Here is a 24134-nt window from a genome sequence, read left to right on the forward strand (position 1 = left end):
TCTGCCTCCTCCAACTCATTAACCAACCCCTTGGTGCTGTGGTAGTGGTGCCTGGAAGGAGATAAAGAGAGCCAGCACCTCGGAGCTGCCTGTATCCCCCGTTGAGTGGCTGCCACTGGGTGCTCCTCTCCTGGGGCTGGGCTGGCGGACCCTCACCCCCCTTCCGTGGCTCTGGGTGAATGGTTAGTGCAGCTCCATGGCTCTCCCTTTGTGAAAGTGCTACGGAGTGTCGAAGGCCCTCAGAGGAGGGGGTAAGACCCAACCTCAACACTCACGCGTAGCTGAGCTCCCCCCTGCCTCCCCCCCTAGTTCCCTCTCCTGTTCCCCCCCGTCTCTAACACAATGGGCCGATCAGCTGGTAAGGCATGGTTGCACAGGATTTTGAGCGCTTGGGAAGCTGCAGGTTGCAGAACTTTCTGTCTTGTGTGGATTTGAAAGTCAGGTATTTTCCTGACATCAAGCTTTGCATAATAGGAAGATGAGATAGTAGATTTGTTGATAATATGAATTTGAATATTATTAAAATGTAGGGGGGGAAACAAGAAGGGAAGCGCTGCTAGGGTACACAATAGTAGGTCTCTGTAGATGCTCTGTCGTTGTGATGACTGCAGAGTGCATCACTTTCTCTGAATCATGAGCTGGAGTCCATCAAATCAAGAAAGAGTTTTATTTGTAATGAAAAATATCAGTGATCATTTGCTGCTTTACACAATATTTCCCCATAGGATATGTAGAGTCACGGTACATTGTAGATAAGTAAATACAAGCTACACAAATACTTGCCGTAAATAATATAATTGAGTTACACAATACATTTTTTGAAACTTTAGGATGATTTGGATATAAAGCGTGAATTATCCTAATATAGGTACCATTAACTTGCATTGGATTTGTGACACAAATTCGAAAAAGTTAGCATTTGAAACAGTGGCAAGGTAAACAAAACCAAAGAATGGGTTGCTGTCATACTTGGTCCATAGACTGCTTACAGGGTAAGAAAATCATTAATAAATTATCCCCAAATAGCAGGAACAGCACCATTTAGTGGTCAGGATGTAGGACCCAAGAACTTCAATGACTAATTTCTCTGAACAGGGAAAAAAAAACATCACTCAATTCACTGAGAATACATTACATTGGATGAAGAAACAATACTAATAGCCACATGTCCATACTACTTGTCGAACAGAGAACTGACACTATATACTCGTTGTTGGGGTGGGGTGTGGGGGGTCCGTGAATGGCTTTTGACCACTTCTTTTGATTCCTCATGTCTTACCCATTGTTAGAAAAAGTTTGGTCCAAATCGGATGTTAGGTACTATAATTATTGAATATTATATGAATCTTATAAATTAAAATGGCCAATTTAGTGCAATAAATTAGCATCATTTCTCAGATATCAAATATTGTTCCAACAAAATAATGTTGCAGGAATGCTAATGTTAACAGAAACAATTTCAGAACGATCTGAGACGGTGGGTGTCAAAATCCTCTTTCTTGGTCTTTTTTAGGTGGAAGGGCCCTGTAGCAACATTGCAGCAGTTTTTTCCAATCAGTGCATGATCATTCCTGAGTTCAGTCTTGGAACACATAAAAAAATACTACTTGTACACCAACGTATAAATGGAGGAAGATTATTTTTTTATAAACAGAAACAATATATGTACATGCATTTGAATCCGACTTGATTGTCTGGGCTGGCTGATGTCACCGATCTTATTCTCCAGTGAAGGTGGGGTTAGCCACGGTGGTGGTCGCGTTCATGAATAGTGGATTGTCTCCCTATTGAGAGGGATAGTAAATTACATATGATGAAAAATCAGTACTGTATGGAACTCAGATATCTGGAGTGATAAATGTGGTGTCTTGTTTTAAATAGCTGCTGTCTTTGCCAGCCATACATTTATAGCAAATCACAACATTGGCATGGATTTCGACTTACGCACAGTTACTGATCCAATCTTGCAAAAGCGCTTTATAAACAAGTCTCCACGGGTTCTGGAGACCACTGCTGTGCAGCTCTATCTATTCTCAAAGGGCCCGATCCCAATTAAGAATTTATGCCTTTCCTACGCATACCTTTCCTAGGCACTTCTCAGTATTTGGTATTCAGATTTACCTTATTTAGTCGAGTAACGCGCTCAGCAGGTGTGGCTACTTTGCGCACTCTGAATACATTTAATTCAACCACTGTAAACCATGCCGCTTGCGGCCAACATATTTCCTCTTGGAGTTTTCATTCAATGGGGTTTTCAGTACTTTTGTCTTAAGCCATTCCTTTAAATACGATGCACCTTTAATTAAAATTTTGTCGACAGACTCAATAGAATATATTGCGAGAACGGGTTCAGAATATAAGGGTCAATGAAAGAAAGCCATCTATGCATATTCGTCTCCGTTTCAGCACCAACTGGTAGATTTAAAAAAGGACTCTGATCTTGTAGCTTATTTAGGCACATTTTTGGGTTAGGAAAGTATGTATGAATCCTTTAAAAAAACTTGGAGAGCATTTACGCACAAAATACTGTACAGAAAATACAGTGGTTTGATTCCTTCTGAAAGTTACCATATTCAAGTTCAATCCATTAAATATTGGAATGTGGATAAAAGTACAATAAGGGATGAACAATAATCCTATAAATCTCCCCTAATTCTCACTAATCATGGAACTGTATGACAACGGTCCAGTCGTTGAGAAATATGCGCCAGGCTCCAGGTTTAACCTGCTACAGTACCTGTGGTCTGAGTTCCATAATGATTCAAATAGGCTAAATGTCCTAAATTATTACACAACGTTGGCCTAAGATGATCCACTAATGCTAGCGACCCTCAAGAACAATTTACAAGGACATGAGAGGGGAAAGGAAGGTAAACGGAATGGAATGATGCAAAAATACATGTATGTGGGTATTACTGACAGTGGCTACCGATAGTGGCTAATATTTCACATGATACAAATTGTAAAATAAAATGGAGAAAAGTCTGGGCATGCATACATCAGCGTTTCCCAAACTCGGTCCTCTGGACTCCAAAGGGTGCACATTTAGTTTTTTTGTCATAGCACTACACAGCTGATTCAAATAATCAAGTAATCATCAAGCATTGCACCCTTTGGGGTCCCCACTACCGAGTTGGGAAACACTGGCATACATAAATTCGGCAGGTTCGACCCTACATAAGCCTATAGCTTGGGTCTCCAAATTTCATGCACACATATTATAAGGGTACACAATCAGAATTCTGATCGGCACTGCTATTTATATCCCATTTCACTGTGCAGTACATGTCATGTTGATATGATTTTCAGTTTGCTTCCATATGGCTGGTTTCACATTAGTGTCCAGGGATCATAAGGAAAAATAATCTAAAACAATTGCTATGCGTATTTACAATCCCCTTCTCCAAATGGATTACTAATTTACATCGCTCTTATCAATAGACCTTACAAAGTTGTACATTACAGTGCATGGAAAATTGTGCTGTTTCAACTGGTAGGTTCGCTAGATCTTATTCATGGTTTCCTCGCGCGTGAAAGGTGGTAGAATTATTAGGGAATTAATTCAAGGTCACATATTCATTTATTCAAGCTCCACTTCAAACTAATAGTGGGTGAATAGTATGTTATTCTCATGCTTAAGTTCTTTGTCAGAATACACATAGAGAGAAAAGCGCATAAAAAGGGAATAATAAATCTGGGCCAAAGTGATGATTTCTATGAAGTAGCAAATGTCACTCACCGGCATCCACTTTCCTTTCTTCTGCTCATTCTCAAACCTGCGGAACTCCTTCAAGTCATTCAAGTAGAAGAGGGCTTTGATGATGAGCAGGATCACTAAGCCGATCAGGGCCACGGCCGCAATGGAGCCTCCAATGATGGCGTAGATGTTTGGCAACTCCGGACACTCTAAAACAATTATGACAGACATTAACAACCATACATTTTTAAGCAGTCCTGGAGGCTATAGCATGTTACGTTTACTGTGAAAACATTTGGTAGCAAACATCTCTCGGACACTGAGATTCAGATGCTTTCAGTGTGACTTGGAGGCTTTATCTTGATGCCCATCAAACAACGTGGTCAGTCAATTAAAACCCCAGCAGACATTTCTGTTTTCTGTGGGCAATGAAGGTAACATGGGGATACTTTTTAGTTGCACAAGACATACGTCTCTTACCTCTGGTCTTTAGTATCTGGGCGGTGTAGTTGTCCTCTCCATCCAACTGTTTAATGGTAAAGAACACCCGACAGTTCTCCACATCCCTCACGTCACAAGGCTTACCAGGTGGCAATGTCTCCACCATCTCAAATTCATTAATGCTCTTACAGGTCTGGGAGCAGTTCTTACTGAACGGGCCTGTCTGAAAGCCCAGACACTCGATGCACTTCCTGAAAATAGAAGAACAAGATAGAGAGTGGAAAAATTCCTTGCTCAACATTTTGTCTTCTCCCTTAAGGACTTCAACACATGCTTTGGTTCAAAAAACCCTCGTTTTGAGTAAGATGACAACACGCAGAAATTATATTTTTAAGTGCTACATTCTATTCTACCAGTCATCCTTTACGGTCAATGGTAACCATCTTTGTTTGTCCTATGGTTGTGATGCAATTTAACATGTACACGATAGATCCAACAACATTACCTAAAGGGGCCAGTGAAGACAGTGGTTGAGTGAGTGAAAAAGGTGGGCCCAGGCCGTCTTACCCCTTGGTTATACAGGGAGTCTGGCAGGCGGGACAGGTCAGACAGAAGGGCCGCTGGTAGCCCTCGATACACTTGCACTGGTTACACTGGCATGTGCCCCTGCCGCTGCACACACTCCCGCTTGGTGTGCGACACTGCTCGTCCGACTTCTTGCATTGGCAGGCGGTGCCTTCGTACTCGGGGTTGCATTCGCAATTTTTACAACGGCATTTCCCGTTCCCTTCAACACAGAGACGTGATTTTACGTCAGAATTCCTCTTTGTATTGTTTTAATACTTCACATGTGTACCCTCAGTCATAATGAGACTGTCATTAACAGATGGCAGGTGTAATTTCTATTGTTATACAGTACATGTACTGTATATATATTTCCATCTATATTTCCAATGTTTCTGTATATATCTATCTATTTTTTATTTATTGATATTTTCATATATTTTATCAGACTGCACCTCCACACAGTTTGTTCTGAAACTTCTCGCAGCTCTCGTTTTCACACTCGCAGTGCGTGCCGTAGTAGGTGCTGCCACCTTGTAGGGCATAGCACTGGCAAATGCCACACACACAGTCCCCTCGTCCTTCGCACTCCGTGCCGTTGTCCTTTCGGCATGCCGCCCTCAGAGAGCTCTCGTCCTTCTCCCCAATGGAGCACTCGCACCTCTGACCCACGAAGCCGGCTTTGCAACTGCACAGAGTTGGGAGGAAATAGCCTACTGTACTGATTGCTTGTGAAGACTTTACATTTACAATAGATGGATCATATCAATCCATGTTTCTCAGAAGTCCCTTAGTTTTACGGGTGACTCAATGCACTTCTAGGAGGATGAAGGGGAGATCATGCATCATATATTGGATTCAATATGGACTATATCAACATAATTGGAAAATATTGTAAAACAAAAATGCATGCTATTTGTTTTATATCCCAGCCAGTGCCTGCCTTACCTGCACATGCCACAGTTGACTTTGCCCTTCCTGTCGCAGTCCTTGTGTTCCTCCTCCTTGGGGTCATCACATTCACACTCGCAGCGAGTCGACAAGCTCACCTTCAGCTTGTCTTTTATGCCCAATGGGCCAATCAGAAAAGACATCTCCCTGTCTATACATTCATCTGCCGTCACTGTTACGTTGAAAGACACCTGAGAGGAATTCAGGAGACGCAATGAGTAAATTTGTGGTATGGGTTTGGATAATGTTTTTTTGCTATTTATTATCATTTAACTAAATGGGCCTAAAATAGTGTGTAAGAGTGTAAAAACATATTGTATAAGATCTTACAAAATATTTTGCTGTGACTCTTATGTGGATGATGTTAAAAATATGTGTTGGTCTGATGTGATTAATAAGTAGCATCCAGATACTTCAACTGATGAATTTATGAAATTGCTTCTTCCAATTATTCATAAACATGCACCTGTTAAGAAACAGACTGTTGGAACTGTTAAGGCTCAATGGATTGATGAGGAATTGAAAAACTGTGTGGTTGAAAGAGATGGGGCAAAAGGAGTGGCTAATAAGTCTGGCTGCACATCTGACTGGCTGACTTACTGCAAATTGAGAAATGATGTAACTAAACTAAAAAAATAAGAAAAAGAAACTGTATTATAAAACCAAGATCAATGATATAAAGAATGATGGAAAAAAACTTTGGAGTACTTTAAATGAAATTATGGGCAGTAAAACAAATTAAATTCCATCTTTCATCGAATCAGATGGCTTACTCACCAATTATTTTAATGATTACTTCATTACATGTAGCAACGTGTGCAAACTTAGGCAGGAAATGCCAACAACGAACAGTGAGCCATTGTATTCGTGCATAAAAAAAACTATGAAAGAAAAGCATTGCAAGTTTGAATTTTGTAAAGTTAGTGTGGGAGAGGTGAAAAATGATTGTTATCGATCAACAATGACAAACCTCTTGGCATTGATAACTTAGCTGGAAAGCTACTGAGGATGGTAGCTGACTCTATAGCCACTCATATCTGTCATGTCTTTCATCTGAGCCTACAGGAAAGTCTTTGTCCTCAGGCCTGGAGGGAAGCCAATGTAATTTCGCTACCCAAGAGTGGTAAAGCGGCCTTTACTGGTTGAAACAGCAGACCTATCAGTTTGCTGCCAGCTCTGAGCAAACAATTGGAAATAATTATGTTTGACCAAATACAATGCTATTTCTCTGTAAACAAATTAACAACAAACTTTCAGCATGCTTATAGAGAAGGGCATTCAACATGTACTGCACTGACACAAATGAATGTTGATTGGTTGAAAGAAATTGATAATAAGAAGATTGTGGGAGCTGTACTGTTAGATTTCAGTGCAGCCTTTGATAATATTGACCATAATCTGTTGTTCTAAAAACATACAGTACCAGTCAAAAGTTTGGACACACCTACTCATTCAAGGGTTTTTCTTTATTTTGACAATTTTTTACATTGTAGAATAACAATGAAGGCATCAAAACTATGAAATAACACAAACGGAATCATGTAGTAACCAAAAATGTTAAATAAATCAAAATATATTTTATATATGAGATTCTTCAAAGTAGCCAACCTTGGCCTTGATGACAGCTTTGCACACTCTTGGCATTCTCTCAACCAGCTTCATGAGGTAGTCACCTGGAATGAATTTCAAATAACAGGTGTGCCTTGATAAATGTTAATTTCTTTCCTTCTTAATGCATTTGAGCCAAACAATTGTGTTGTGACATGGTAGTTGTGGTATACAGAATATTGCCCTATTTGATAAAAGACCAAGTCCATATTATGGCAAGAACAGCTCAAATAAGCAAAGAGAAACAACAGTCCATCACTACTTCAGTCAATCCGTAAAATTTCAGGAACTTTGAAAGTTTCTTCAAGTGCAGTCGCAAAAACCATCCAGCGCTATGATGAAACTGGCTCTCATGAGGACCGCCACAGGAAAGGAACACCCAGAATTACCTCTGCTGCAGAGGATAAGTTCATTAGAGTTAGAAATTGGAGCCCAAATAAATGCTTCACAGAGTTCAAGTAACAGACACATCTCAACATCAACTATTCACAGGAGACTGTGTGAATCAGATCTTCATGGTCGAATTGCTGCAAAGAAACCACTACTAAAGGACAGCAATAATAAGAAGAGACTTCCTTGGGCCAAGAAACACGAGCAGTGGACATTAGACTGGTGGAAATCTGTCCTTTGTTCTGATGAGTCCAAATGTGAGATTTTTGGTTCCAACTGCCATGTCTTTGTGAGACACAGAGTAGGTGAACGGATGATCTCCCCATGTGTGGTTCCCACCATGAAGCATGGAGGAGGAGGTGTGATGGTGCTATGCTGGTGACACTGTCTGTGATTTATTTAGTATTCAAGGCACACTTAACCAGCATGACTTCCACAGCATTCTGCAGCGATACGCCATCCCATCTGGTTTGCGCTGAGTGGGACTACTATATAATTTGTTTTTCAACACGACAATGACCCAACACACCTCCAGGCTGTGTAAGAGCTATTTGATTAAGAAGGAGAGTGATGGAGTGCTGCATCAGATGACCTGGCCTCCACAATCACCCGACGTCAACCCAATTGAGATAGTTTGGGATGAGTTGGACCGCACCGCAGAGTGAAGTAAAAGCAGCCAACAAGTGCTCAGCATATGTGGGAACTCCTTCAAGACTGTTGGAAAAGCATTCCAGGTGAAGCTGGTTAAGAGAATGCCAAGAGTGTGTATAGCTGAATCAAGCCAAAGTGTGGCTACTTTGAAGAATCGAAAATCTAAAATATATTTGGTTTGTTTAACCCTTTTTTGGTTACTACATGATTCCATATGTGTTATTTCATAGTTTTGATGTCTTCATTATTATTCTACAATGTATAAAATAGTAAAAATAAAGAAAAACCCTTCAATGAGTAGCTGTGTCTAAACTTTTGACTGGTACTGTATGTGTTATGGCTTTTTAACCTCTGCCATATTGTGGATTCAGAGCTATCTATCTAATAGAACTCAACGGGTTTTCTTTAATGGAAGCTTCTCTATTGTCAAACATGTAAAGTGTGGTGTACCACAGGGCAGCTCTCTAGGCCCTCTACTCTATTATATTTTTACCAATGAACTGCCACATGCATTAAACAAAGCATGTGTGTCCATGTATGCTGAGGATTCAACCATATACACATCAGCAACCACAGCTAATGAAGTCACTGAAACCCTTAAAAAAGAGTTGCAGTCTGTTTTGGAATGGGGGGGCAGTAATAAACTGATCCTGAACATCTCTTAAACTAAGAGAATTGTTTTTGGTACAAATCATTCCCTAAGTTCTAAACCTCACCTGAAACTGGTAATGAATGGGGTGGCTGTTGAACCAGTTGAGGAGACTAAATTACTTAGTGTTACCTTAGATTGTAATCTGTCATGGTAAAACATAAAGATTCAATGGTTGTAAAGATGGAGAGACGTCTGTCAGTAATAAAGAGATGCTCAGCTTTTTTTGACACCACACTCCAAAAAGCAAGTCCTGCAGTCTCTAGTTTTGTCTTATCTTGATTATTGTCCAGTCGTGTGGTCGAGTGCTGCAAGGAAAGGCGTAGTTAAGCTGCAGCTGGCCCATAACAGAGCGGCACGTCTTGCTTTTCATTGTAATCAGAGGGCTGATATAAATACTATGCATACTGTACCAGTCTCTCTTGGCTGTGAGTTGAGGAGAGACTGACTGCATCACTTCCTCTTTTTAGAAGAAACATTAATATGTTGAAAATCTATGTTTTGTTGCATAGTCAACTTACACACAGCTCTGAAACACACACTTACCCCACCAGACATGCCACCAGGGGTCTTTTCACAGTCCCCAAATCCAGAACAAATTCAAGAAAGCGTACAGTGTTATATAGAGACATTATTGCATGGAACTCCGTTCCATCTCATATTGCTAAATTAACAGCAAACCTGGTTTCAAAAAACAGATAAAGCAACACTTCACGGCATAACGCCTCTCCCCTATATGACCTAGATAGTTTGTGTGTATGTATTGATATGTAGGCTACGTGTGCTTTTTTAAAATTGATGTAGTTCTGTCCTTGAGCTGTTCTTGTCTATTAATGTTCTGTATTATGTCATGTTTCATGTTTTGTGTGGACCCCAGGAAGAGTAGCTCCTGCTTTTGCAACAGCTAATGGGGATCCTAATAAAATTCCAAATACCAAAGTATAACACTTTATAATAAATGTCACTAATTAGCCATTCTGTTTATTATATTGCTTATAATTACTATAAATGTACATAAGTGTTTACAAAAAATGAAATACATATTACTGTTTTATCAATAGTTGATTAATACTTCAGTTATTATCAAGTGTTACCATATACTTTTTTGGTATGTGATAGTCTTTTACTTCTGAGCTCTTACCAAATCTCCTACTTTGACGTTATCACAGACCCCCTTGTCCCCCGCGGGTCCCCCTCCAGGACAGAGTGGAGTGTAAGTGACTCTCACATTGTCAGGGAGAGCATCATGAGTCACCGTCACTTTGGAGGAGAGCCTCTGTGTCAGACACAAAACCGTCTCAGAGTTGACACCAATGCTAAGTCACCAGAAATAAAACATCCCAAGCAAATCCAAACGGACACTTTATTACTAGAGATACTAGAGGTTTATGATAAAAATCAAGTAAGGTTCTACACATTAAACACATAATTATTGGAGTACCATCTTTTTTTTAAAGAAATCTGTTAAATGAATAAGAAAAAATTGTAAATATCTGAATAAGAATTAAATATTGTAAATGTCTTACATTGTAGGCAGCTTGGATCAATTCAACAACATTTTTGGAGTCCTCTGACAATACTCCCACCTCAGACTTGGGGATCATTCTACTGAGTTCCTGGAAGATAGTTAGGCGAGACGACAACACATCACAATCGAATCAAGTACATTTTCCCTCAACAGAGTATTTTTTTGTTGGGGGGGTGGGGGTGGTCATGCGTACTGTGAGAGTTATTTAGGATACTCTTCATTATTATGTGGCAGTATTAATAAGTTACTGCATTACATATGTTGGCGTTTATAACAATAGAAAAACTGAGGAAGAAAAAAAGATAGAAAGAAAGAGTCCACTTACCCTGTATACCTTCTCCATGTTCTTCGTCACAGCAAAGATTGGTTGAATGTTGTTCTTCTCTAACTGTGTAGCCACTTGACCAACAGATGGATAGTCCTACATACAGAGACACTTTTACAACCTCAACAATGTAATTGTTTAGGGCCAAAAGGGTTGGAATATACAGGTTTTAGTTCAGTCCAGTCATGCTGTTGCATTCATTACGTATTTTTTATATTCTCTTACGGTATTTTTCATATCCAGTACAGTATATCAAAGTCTTGGTTGAGGACCAATCATATTGATCTGAATGTGTCCCATGTCACCATCACATACCATGTCATTGCTCTTAGTGTACAGCTTGTTGTCCATGTAACATCTCTCGTCGTTGGGCTCCAGTATGCCAGCCAGCTTGCCATCCCCTGCCATGTGGAAGCCATCATCGGTGGTCAGGACGATTAGCCGAGTGCTACTATTCCTCCAGCCAATCCTGTCCTGTGGAAAACAATTGGAGGCTTCATGTAAAATGGATGGAAAAGATGCAAAAAAGTCTACACCCCACATTGGAGTTTTTTGGAGTCACACTCACAGAGGAAGTGTGAGTCACTTTTCTTTTTTTTTTTTACTGTTCCCGCATGCAAGCCTCATGCAGTGCTATGTTCAGCCTATCATGTGTGAGGGAGTGTTGTGTCTGAAGACAGCAAAAAGAGATTGGTGTTACAGAAGTGGACTACTTCACCATCTATCTACAGTATGTACTTATCTATGATACACAATGCTGCTTTGACAATAGGTTAACCAAACATTATATTGATGTTCAATGTCAGTATGTTGATAGAACGTTGGTTCAACCAATTTTTGCCCTGTGGGATTAGACTACTCTTACCCCACATACTGCAGCCTGCATGATGGCGTCCAGCGTCCCTTCAGGGGAGTCCAAGTTCCCAGAGATGCGCTGCTTGTCTACCTCCTTTTTAAAGTCAGCTTCGTTCTCTGTCATGCTAAGAACATGCCTGTAGCCAAAGGCAGGTTGACAGAACTGCTCCTTTTCGGCGCATGGCTTCTTCAGCTTCTCTGGGTTGGTGTTAGTGAAAGGCAGGACAGTCTTGTCTACGAAAGAGCCGAAGCCTGCAGCAAAAGATAAAGGTTATAAAAATAAGATTCATGGACACTCATAGATAGATTAGGAATTGAGGCTGAGACAGACCTTGGTTCAAATACTATTTGAAATCATTTGAAATACTTTAGCTCTGCTGTTGGAATGGAATTAATAAAAATGTCCCAAAAGGGTAAATCTTACCAACCTGGCACCCAAGGTATGCTACACCAAATGCAAATAAAAGAGTAAAATAATATTTGATGATATCACCTATTCGCCCTTGTTTTGTGATGCCTTGCAGAGCTTTAAAGAGCTCGTTTCCCAGAGTCTTGATGCTCCTCAGATCGTCCTCCATGGAGTAGGAGAGATCCATCAGGTAGTAGAGATCAACAGGATAGCCCTCCACTCTCCGAAAGTCCAGCTTGAACGTCCGAGGCAGCCCTGAACAAAGCAAACTCAAGGTGAAAACTGAAATCTCAAGCACATAAAAACATGTAAAGTCAAAAGTACATGATGATAATGTGATATGATGAAATTTTGGTTATTTATTTGCTATTTTAAGATAATTTCATTCTGTTTGATTACTTAGGGCTACTTTTAATATGTTCCAGCCATAGAGTTGGACAGAGGGCATAAAGCCAAGGTTAGGTATTTACTGCCATATGCAGTTATGGAATGATTGCTGAGGAGTTTAATTAATTGGCAGATCCCTGGTGGTGACCTGGATGTAATTCTGTGATCCTTCCTTAACCCATAGGAAGTCCCACCCAGTTGACTACTTCAAAATGCTGAAAGTCTATAATGGCGCTGCCCATGCTAAAACAGGCTTTTAGTCCTTCATCCAACTACATGATTTTATCCATTTTCAAAACATGGCAGTCATCTTAGAACCCAGTTTGGGCAGTAATGCACCGCTAACATTGGAAGCCATCTACCGTTAAACTCCACCGAAGAAGAAGAAAAACCCAATTTGGCCATTTTGAGAACACCCACCTGGCCTGAGCTTCAGATTGACCTCCTGAGGACGCAGCTGGATGGGTTCGTCCTTGACAAATGCATCGGTGGACAGGGCGGTGTTCTTAGTCACAGTAAGGGTATTCTGAGGGGATATGATGTCTTTTTCCTTGCAGCCCCTCTCTTCTAGCTGAGCTCGGGTGTCACAGCGAGCTGCTTCTTGCTCACCTGGCTTGGTGAAGTTCTGGGAATGGGACAAACATAAACTCTGGATTTAAAATAAGTGTGTTTGGATTCATTTTGAATGGTTAGGGCCCTAAGATATGTCAACCATGTCTGTAGACGCTCTATCAGACTATCAACAAACTATCCTGTAACTCACAATTGTACTTGTTCTTCAGTTGCCCATTCTCTGTAAACGTTGTTGCAATTGACTGTCCTTGTGCACAGTTACACATTTAGATGTAAATGACTATTATTCAAATGATGGAAATTAAATGTGCTCTTCACATGCATATGCTAGCACACCAACCCACATACTGTGGCTTAACACCTTCATGCATATTCTCAGCTCTGTTTGCATACACCCCGCTTTACATAGACAGCCAAATGCATAATGCCAGCACCGAGCAGCGGTGTAAAGTAATTAAGTACAAATAATTTCAAGTAATACTTAAGTCATTATTTGGTGGCTTCTGTACTTAACTATTCATATTTTTGACAACTTTTGCTTTTATTCACTACATTCCTGAAGAAAATATTGTACTTTTTACTCCATACATTTTCCCTGACACCCAAAAGTACTCATTACATTTGAAATGCTTAGAAGGATGAGAAAATGGTCCAATTCACACACTTATCAAGAGAACATCCCGAGTCACCCTTACTGCCTCCTATCTGGCGGACTCACTAAAAACAAATTTGTCAATGATGTCTGAGTGCCATCTGGTATGCTTAACATAAGGAATTTGAAATAATTTATACTTTTACTTTTGATACTTAAGTATATTTGACCAATTACATGTACTTTTTATACTTAAGTATATTTTAAACCAAATACCTTTAGACTTTTACTCAAGTTGTCACGCCCTGGCCTTAGTTATCTTTATTTTCTTTATTATTTTAGTTAGGTCAGGGTGTGACATGCGGGATGTTTGTGTGTTTTGTCTAGTTTAGGGTGTGTGTATTGTTTAGGGGGTTTTGTAGAGTGTATGGGGTTGTGTTAAGTGTAGGTGTTTAGGAAAGTCTATGGTTGCCTGAATTGGTTCTCAATTAGAGACAGCTGTCTATAGTTGTCTCTGATTGAGAGCCATATTTAGGCAGCCATAGGCATTAGGTAGGTTGTGGGTAATTGTCTATGTCTAACGTTAGTAGCTTGTGTTATGCACTTTCGTTTGTAGCTTCACGGTCGTTTGTTGTTTTTGTTTAGTTTTGTATTAGTGTTCGTGTTCTTTTCTTCTTCAAATAAAGAAGATGTATTTATATCACGCTGCGCCTTGGTCCGCTCTCTCACAATACGAAGACGATCGTGACACAAGTAATATTTTACTGGGTGACTTTCACTTTTACTTCAGTCATTTTCTATTAAGGTAATGTATCTTTACTTTTACTCAAGTATGACAATTGGCTACTTTTTCCACCACTGACACCTAGTGTACCCACACAGCTTTTATACATACATGGGAACTCACAAAGGTGTCAGCATTTGGGCCCACACCTTACTCTTGTAATTTACGTCTCTAGTTTTAGCACTACTATCACACATATTTGTGCTCCTCACCAGTTGTTTGCACCACGTGCAGTACGCTCCTGATCTGATGCAGTCGCTGCAGGAGTTGATCACCGTTTTAGAACATACTTCCACTTCCTGGGAGAGAACTATGGTAAACACACACACACACGCAGGATGACTCTCATTTTGTAATTGTGAGACTTTTCAATATCAAGAGGGGATTTGATGACTGTAAAAACTTACCACCTCTGCCCATCAGCAGGAGCAGGAGAGACACACACGTATACATTTCCTGGTGACAGAAAGAAGGAACCGCCGTCAGTCCATCAACCTTGACCATGTCGAAGACTATTACAGGCACACCTTTTAGATCCAGTGATATATCTTTTACCATTCAAGGACCAGTAAAAGATGCATGCGCTGTAGATGAACATACACTTTAAGAGCTCCTACACCATTACAATCTGATGCACATTATATGGCCAATGCTCTGTCTGAGCAAAAACAATCTTGGTGGATGTGATCAACAGTCTCACTTTTAAGGGCAGTTGAACAAAATAAAACTGAGATGGCTCCATTAGAAGTTCAGAGTTAAAGAAATGAAGAAAAAAACGTCAACAATGGCCACCACAGTATCGCCAGGCCTGGAAACTTTCACAAACATTCACACCCACAGTGCTTGTTGGTAATCTACAGTATCTTCAATCAAAACTCCTTGCAGTCAAGATCATAATAAATTGTTCCAAGTAAGTGTTTGCTGTGCAAATTCCGAAAAGAGGAAATGTAAAATACATCCACAGGGAAAAGCACACGCAGGATATCAAAGTTATATGCTTCATATTTTCATTTCTTTAGAGCTAGCACAAAAACGGGTGTCTAGAATGAAAGCAATATTTCAAACTCTAAAAGTTGGACTTAAGTAACTTTTTAAATATATGGCTCTGGTATTTATTAGCACTGGTTATAATGATTATGTGCTCGTTCTGTTTGTGGCAATGGAGACTACTATTTCCATAGTTACTTGTTTTTGTGGACTCACGGCATCACACCATTACAGCGTTGAAGTAAACAGGCCATGCATGGTTATACACTGTTATACACTTTTGTGAATTCATTACTTTAAATATCCATTTTGTTTACATGACACTTAATCTTTTCTCATAGAGGAATCTATAGTTCCACTTTCTGTCATTGGGCTGCTATAATGGAAATTAGTGAGCAACACAGATAGAGGGTTTGCATAAGGAGCTCCATGAACTAAACCCACACATACTGAAGACAAATCCACTAATATGAATGGAGAGACTAAAGGAGATACAATGATCGTTCCAAAACATAGCTGTTGTTACAGCCTGAATGTACAATGGATTAAACTTTGGACTCACTCTGTTTGCAATAGTGTTTAACATGATTTTAGAATAACTACCTCATCTCTGTAACCCACACGTACAATTACATGTAAGGTCTCAGTCGAACAGTGAATTTCAAAAACAAATTCAACCACGACGACCAGGGAGGTTTACCAATGCCTCGCAAAGAAAGGCAACTATTGGTAGATGGGTAAAAAAACAGACATTGAATATCCGTTTGAGTTATTAATTACGCTTTGGATGGTGTATCAACACCCTTAGCCACTACAAATATGCAGGTGTCCTTCCTAACTCAGTGGCCAGAGAGGAAGGAAACCACTCAGGGATTTCAACATGAGGCAAATGGCGACATTAAAACAGTTACAGAGTTAAATGGCTATGATAGGAGAAAACTGAGGATGGATCAACAACATTGAAGTTACTCCAAAATACTAACCCAATTGACAGAGTGAAAAGAAGGAAGCATGCACAGAATACAAATATTCCAAAACATGCAACAAGGCACTAAAGTAATACTGCCAAAAATGTGGCAAAGCAATTAACACTTTGTATTCAGGAAAAAAAAAGTTACGTTTGAGGCAAATCCAATAGAACACATTACTGAGTACCACGCTCCATATTTTCAAGCATAGTGGTGGCTGCATCATGTTATGGGTATGTGTGTAATAATTAAGGACTGGGGAATATTTCAGGGAAAATACATTATGGAATGGAGCTAAGCACAGGCAAAATCCTAGAGAAAAACCGGGTTCAGTCTGCTTTCCACCAGACACTGGGAGATGAATTAATCTTTCAGAAGGACAATGACCTAAAACACAAAGCCACATCTACACTGGAGTTGTTTACCAAGAAGACAGTGAATCTTCTTGAAAGCCGAGTTACAGTTTTGACTTAAATGTACTTGGAAATCTATGGTAAGACCTGAAAATGGTTGTCTAGCAATGGTCAACAACCAATTCGACAGAGCTTGAAGAATTTAAAAAATAATAATGAGCAAATGTTGCACAAATCCAGGTATGGGAAGCTCTTAGAGACTTAACCAGAAAGACTCCCAGCTGTAATCACTGTCAAAGGTGCTTCTACAAAGTATTGACTCAGGGGTGTGAATACTTATGTAAATTAGCATTTTTGTATTCCATTTTCAATACATTTGCAAACATTTCTAGAAACATGTTTTCACTTTGTCATTATAAAGGTATTGTGTGTAGATGGGTGGGAAAAAATATATTTAATCCATTTTGAATTCAGGCTGTAACACAACAAAATCTGGACTAAGTCAATGGGATGAACACTTTCTGAAGGCACTGTAAATGATGAATTACTATTATTTATCCAGGTGGGTACCTAAGAACAAAAAAACTATAAAAATAAAACACCCAGTGAGGTATAGCTAGCTTGTTGGTTATTGGAGGACAATCAGTCATACAATACATATGAATCTACATAGACTTTTAGTGGCTTGCGAAAAGTATTCTTCCCCCTTGGCATTTTTCCTATTTTGTTACCTTACAACCTGGAATTAAAATAGATTTTTTGGGGGTTTGTATCATTTGATTTACACATGCCTACCACTTTGAAGATGCAAGATTCTTGTGAAACAAACAAGAAATAAGACAAGAATACTGAAAGCTGGAGCGTGCATAACTATTCACCCCCAAGTCAATACTTTGTAGAGACACCTTTTGCAGCAAATACAGCTGCAAGTCTCTTGGGGTATGTCTCTATAAGCTTGGCACATCTAGCCACTGGGATTTCTGCCCGTTCTTCAAGGCACAACTGCTCCAGCTCCTTCAAGTTGGATGGGTTCCGCTGGTGTACAGCAATCTTTAAGTCATACCACAGATTCTCAGTTGGATTGAGGTCTGGGCTTTGACTAGGCCATTCCAAGACATTTAAATGTTTCCCCTTAAACCACCCGAGTGTTGCTTTAGCAGTATGCTTAGGGTCATTGTCCTGCTGGAAGGTGAACCTTTTTCAATATATTTTTTTGATTTCACCTTTATTTAACCAGGTAGGCCAGTTGAGAACAAGTTCTCATTTACAACTGCGACCTGTCCAAGATAAAGCAAAGCAGTGCGACACAAACAACAACACAGAGTTAACAAACATACAGTCAATAACACAATAGAAAAGTCTATATACAGTGTGTGCAAATTAGGTAAGATAAGGGAGGTAAGGCAATAAACAGGCCATAGTGGCAAAATAATTACAATTCAGCAAATGAATCACTGGAGTAATAGATGTAAAGAAGATGAACGTGCAAGTAGAGATACTGGAGTGCAAAGGAGCAAAAATAAATAAATAGGTAGTTGGATGGGCTATTTACAGATATTGGTTCCGAACCTCCCTAAAAAGTTACATATCACAGGGGCTATTTGATGCTAATGCAGTATGCCACAGGATGTTTTTGTGCTGGTCAAGGGCAGTCAGGTCTGGAGTGAACCAAGGGCTATATCTGTTCCTGGTTCAATTTTTTTTGAATGGGGCATGCTTATTTAAGATGACGAGGAAAGCACTTTTAAAGAATAACCAGGCATCCTCTACTGATGGAATGAGGTCAATATCCTTCCAGGATACCCGGGCCAGGTCGATTAGAAAGGCCTGCTCGCTGAAGTGTTTTAGGGAGCATTTGACAGTGATGAGGGGTGGTCGTTTGACCGCTGACCCATTACGGACGCAGGCAATGAGGCAGTGATCGCTGAGTTCCTGGTTGAAGACAGCAGAGGTGTATTTGGAGGGCAGGTTGGTTACGATGATATCTATGAGGGTGCCTGTGTTTACGGATTTGGGGGTGTACCTGGTAGGTTCATTGATAATTTGTGTGAAACTGAGGGCATCTAGCTTAGATTGTAGGATGGCCAGGGTGTTAAGCATGTCCCAGTTTAGGTCACCTAACAGCACAAGCTCTGACGATAGATGGGGGGCAATCAATTCACATATGGTATCCAGGGCACAGCTGGGGGCAGAAGGTGGTCTATAGCAAGCGACAACAGCCCGCTCATGGGAGGTTTGTTGTGGTGCCATATTCTTCCCATTTTTTAATAATGGATTTAATGGTGCTCTGTGGCATGTTCAAAGTTTCAGATATTATTTTATAACCAAACCCTGATCTGTATTTCTCCACAACTTTGTCCTTGACCTGTTTGGAGAGCTCCTTGGTCTTCATGGTGACGCTTGCTTAGTGGTGTTGCAGACTCTGGGGCCTTTCAGAACAGGTGTATATATACTGAGATCATGTGACACTTAGATTGCACACAGGTGGACTTTATTTAACTAATTATGTGACTTCTGAAGGTAATTGGTTGCACCAGATCTTATTTCGGGGCTTCATTGCAAAGGGGTGAATACATATGCACGCATCACTTTCCAGTTCTAATTCTTTTGAATTTTTTTAAACAAGTAATGTTTTTCATGTTACTTCACCAATTTGGACTATTTTGTGTATGTCCATTACATGAAATCCAAATAAAAATCTATTTCAATTACAGGTTGTAATGCAACAAAATAGGAAAAACGCCAAAGGGGATGAATTATTTTGCAAGGCACTGTATGGGGCTGAAAACTATGCTCAATGTAGAATCTCCACTGAGAGTACTCTTAATACAGGAATAGGTTTGATCTGGTTCTGGGAAATTGGCCCATACGAGTCATTCTAGCATTACATTAATCCATGACATCCACCATCTCAGATTGATCTGTAATTGTTTCTTTGCTTAGAAACAGGTAAGATTGGCAGTCCTGAAACATTACGTTGTTGAAATATTATTTTATCTTTGAGAAATTAAGCTATTTAATTGCACCCAAATTGGTCATGTTACAGGATTCAGATAATATTCAATAAATATATGTCAAATTAAGAGTCAACATCCACAGGCACTGCATATGTACTTCTATGGTAAATCCTTCAGAAGAGGACAAGATAAGCTCACAATATAGATGTTCCGCCTATAGAACTATAATGCCAGATGGCAGCTTGATTGACCCATGAAAAGTACGTGATCATCAGCAAATGAAACATTCATCCAAACATGGCAAAAGATTCAACTCCTTATATTACAAGGCCTAAATTCCAAAGGTATTAGATTACATTTTTATTTTATTTAACTAGGCAAGTCAGTTAAGAACAAATTCTTATTTTCAATGACAGCCTAGGAACAGTGGGTTAACTGCCTTGTTCAGGGGCAGAATGACAGATTATTACCTTGGGGATTTGATCTTGCAACCTTTTGGGTACTAGTCCAACACTCTAACCACTAGGCTATGCTGCCACCCCAGATACAGTACACTAGAGAACAAAACTGAATTGCTTTCATGTAGGACTGGCTTGAATTGTGAGGATGATCACACAATACATTTTCATAATGAGCCAAATCTACTGGTTTTCTACCCAAAGTTGTAAAGGAAATGTTGTGCTCTATTTAATAAACACAAGAGACCAGCAAAATGGATAACAGTGTGGTGGTATAGCAGGAACAGCGTCATCTAGTGCTCAGAACCTGGTATGTTATGGTAAATAATGGAAGTGACATCAATGACTAATTTCTCTGATCAGGGGAAAAAACATCACCAGATTCACAGGGAGTACATTACATAGTATGGATAAGCAATACTCCAAGCCACAGCTTCATACTACTTGTCAGACATAGAGAATGATACTGTATAATTGTTGTTGGGGTGTGAGGGGGTCCGTGTGTGGCTTTTGACCATTTGTTTTTGATTCCTCATGTTTTACTTATACTTAAATGTAGGAAGATCCAAATTGGATGTTGGGTACTACATGTATTGAATATTATCTGAATCATATAAATGAAAATTGCTACTTTGGCTTATTTTCTCATTTGACTTTTGGGCTATATTTGCTTAAATTAGCTTTATTTCTCAGAGATCAAATAATATTTCAACAAAATAATGCTTCAGGAATGCTAATCATATATGTTACTAACTACAGAAATGATTTTAGAACAATGTGAGACGGTGGGTGTTGAAATCCTCTTTCCTTTGATTTTTAAGTTGGAACGACCCATACTCTTGTGAAATGTCTCACTTCTCAAATGGTTAACTAGCAGTACTTAAGCAATTCACTCCTCTCCTTATAAGGCATGAGCAATCATGATCTTCTCTTGCCTCACTGTCATTTCGTAAGTGGTGAGTAATCCGCCACAAATATGTGTCAACTAAATGGGTTAATATTAGAAACATTAAATGCTCAACTTTAGGCTATAGAGAAACTAATAATATCCAGATAAAACAGGCTGTGAGCTTTCATTTGTGATACTATTGGATGGCTACTGTCATTTTATGATATTCTACATCATTTATAGTTCATCGAGAGTCTTTTTATCATTGCTTAGGAGTTTTTTCTGTTCCTCCAAAGACATGGCATTAGAGTCACAAAGTTAGTTCCTCTTGCAAATGTTTATTTGTATATGTATTGATAAATCAACGAAATTATCTCATATGACAGTTAAACATTGGGTCAACGTCAGCTATAAATAGGTCTTTCTAAAAAAAAGAATGGGCCAAAATGTGACATTGGGATAAACATTTCAAAATGGGTTGAAACGAAAATATTCAAATTATTACCTCATTCTAAAATATGTGAGAATAATGTGGACATTGCCTGACAAAATATTATGTTTGTTGCATGTATGGCGATTTTTCTGTCGCCTATGTGGCCGACACAGGCACACAATACAGCCATGAATTGTGCTAGCATTAATCTCACCATTTGAATCTCACCATTGCTGTTTTTATAATGAGAAATTGACCATAAACCAGGCTCCCTTTTCAATACAATTCACGAGTTGATTTAAAACCTATTTTTAATCCTTTATCATGGTTGGTGTCGTGATGGATTTGTCCAAAATCCTGTGACATAAACATCACTTTTCTGTCATCAAAAAGAAAGGAGGACCAAGGCACTCTTCATATAATTAATTAAAATGCCTTTATTTGTATGGCATGTTCAATGGAAACAAAATGTTAAAACTCTGACGTGTTTCAGCGGCATGGCCTTTGTCAAAGAGCACCTTCTGTCTACCAAAGTCTACTATTGTGTACCTTAGCAGGGCTTCTCTTCCTTCCTTTTGTATTACTTTTCTGTCCTTGCATTGTAAGTTGTCCTTATATCATATATTAAGCAATAATCAGTTAAATTAGACATTGAACTTGAACCCTGTAATAATCCTGGATCTAGGTGTTGTTTGTATAGAGATCTCAGAAATGCAGTGTAACTATGTAACATTTGGTGTCTTCTTATATTACGGGGTGAAAACAGTTTTCATAGGCACACTAATTCAAAATAATAAATGCAATTGCAAAATCAAATGCCTCTAAATGAAAGATACTAAAACGTGCATCGATACTGTCATTAACGTGGTTCTTCAATAATTATGCATAATACTTATTGAATGCGCATTTGGTGTCCAGCTGATTTGTTACGCCTTGATATTTTCACATATCATCATCTAATCTATGAAGGAATTTCCCGAATGACAGTCAAGTGACGAACAGCTGTTGTTTTCATACGTTTCTTATTCCTCTGATTGGACACTGAGTCAACTGTACGCAATTGTGTAGGATAAACTATTGTGCGACACCCAACGCTATTCCTATTAATTATTCTGGATATAATGACAACAAAATACATAGCCTAGAGGGCTAATTCACAATATGATCTGGTAATGAAATAACATGACAAATATATTTATTTTTCCATGTTGCACCTGCAATTTTAAACAATACAAGGGGCTTGAAGAAGCCTACTTTAACTTGAATTTCGAGCTCAGAAATGTAAGTACTGGAATAGGCCTACCTTGTAAACCAGACATTTCCTCAACTTGGTGCTTGAACAGTTGTAGCCAATTTATAAGCTCCTGCTCCCTTATAATTAGCCAATATTTCATTTTTGATCCGTTTTTGTGAGAGATGTGGCCACTTTCATTTGTTTCCCGTCACTTAAATTGAAGGGTGTCGTGCGGTTATTATGACGACAACAGGTAATGCTGGCTTCAACTTGGCTCTCCATACAAATCCTTCTATTGAATATAGCTATGATTCCCCCTTATATCTCAATGTAATGACATTTAAAACATTGGCAGATTTTATAGAAAAAAACAAATATGTGTATATAGAATAATCATACAGTATATGGCTCAAGTGTAATGGTTATCTCTTTTACACCCCACAGAGCTTGGTTCCTCTCTAGATTTCTTCCTATAGTAGGTTCCGGTCTTTCTAGGGAGTTTTTTCTAGCCACAGTGTTTCTACATCTGCATTGCTTGCTGTTTGGGGTTTTAGGCTGGGTTTCTGTAAAGCACTTTGTAACATCTGCTGAGGTCAAAAGGACTTTAAAAATACATTTGATTGATATATTTTATATAAATCCCTATAGTCGGGTAATTGTAAATCCTGAACCTAAATCGTTGATCTGATATGCCACAAAATTACATTATTTTTGACTTTGATCAACTCTAGTTTAACACATGAAGAACTAGTATCTGTATGCTTTTCCTAAAGATAGAATGTCCCATTTGATACATTTAGTAATCAGTTATAAAGTAGGCTTAATAAAAAGGTTATTGTGCCCAGTGACCTTACACGAATCAACAAACATACATCTTATATACAGCAGTAAGGATGCTACTCACAAAAGTCAAGGTGCTGCAGCTCCTACGTAACCCTCAACTCACTGTCATGGGTGTGTTCTCTATGCGGCTTACTGACTGCTTGAGGTGAATGTCAGTTAGCTTGTGAAACACAACCACCCACATGACAGGAAGGCTATGGAGGGAAATGGTATGAACATAGAGGAAGTGTACAAAACACTTAAAGAACCCCTGCTCTTTCCATAGACTGACTAGGTGAATCCAGGTGAAAGCTATAATCCCTTACTGATGCCACTTGTTAAATCCACTGCAACTCAATATTAGAAAGGTCTTCTAAATATTTTGTACACACAGTGTATAATATAATTAAGCAATAAGGCCCGAGGGGGTGTGGTATATGGCCAATATACCACGGCTATGGGCTGTCCTATTACACAGCCCTTAGCCGTGCAGTAAAAATACATGTTTTGTCATACCCCTGGTGTATGGTCTGATATACCACGGCTTTCAGCCAATCAGCATTCAGGGCTCGAACCACCCATTTTTTAATATTCATAATAATAGATCATCTTTGGTATGAACCATCTCA

General features: G+C 39.2%; 1 protein-coding gene across 1 annotated transcript; it reads right to left on the bottom strand.

Moving 5' to 3' along the window:
* Positions 1-648: 648 nt before the first annotated feature.
* LOC120058197 (integrin beta-2-like) lies at positions 649-23681 on the bottom strand. Its single transcript, XM_039006686.1, has 16 exons — positions 23588-23681; positions 14812-14860; positions 14617-14714; positions 12876-13080; positions 12153-12323; positions 11670-11911; positions 11120-11278; positions 10805-10900; positions 10478-10567; positions 10093-10227; positions 5651-5844; positions 5158-5390; positions 4706-4925; positions 4178-4389; positions 3740-3906; positions 649-1784 (listed from the first exon to the last, which is right to left on the bottom strand). Exons 2-16 carry the CDS (start codon positions 14855-14857, stop codon positions 1719-1721), a joined length of 2334 nt encoding a protein of 777 aa, XP_038862614.1. The 5' UTR covers positions 14858-14860; positions 23588-23681; the 3' UTR covers positions 649-1718.
* Positions 23682-24134: the final 453 nt, after the last annotated feature.

Source organism: Salvelinus namaycush, chromosome 13 (assembly GCF_016432855.1).
Source record: "Salvelinus namaycush isolate Seneca chromosome 13, SaNama_1.0, whole genome shotgun sequence".
Classification (NCBI taxonomy): domain Eukaryota; kingdom Metazoa; phylum Chordata; class Actinopteri; order Salmoniformes; family Salmonidae; genus Salvelinus; species Salvelinus namaycush.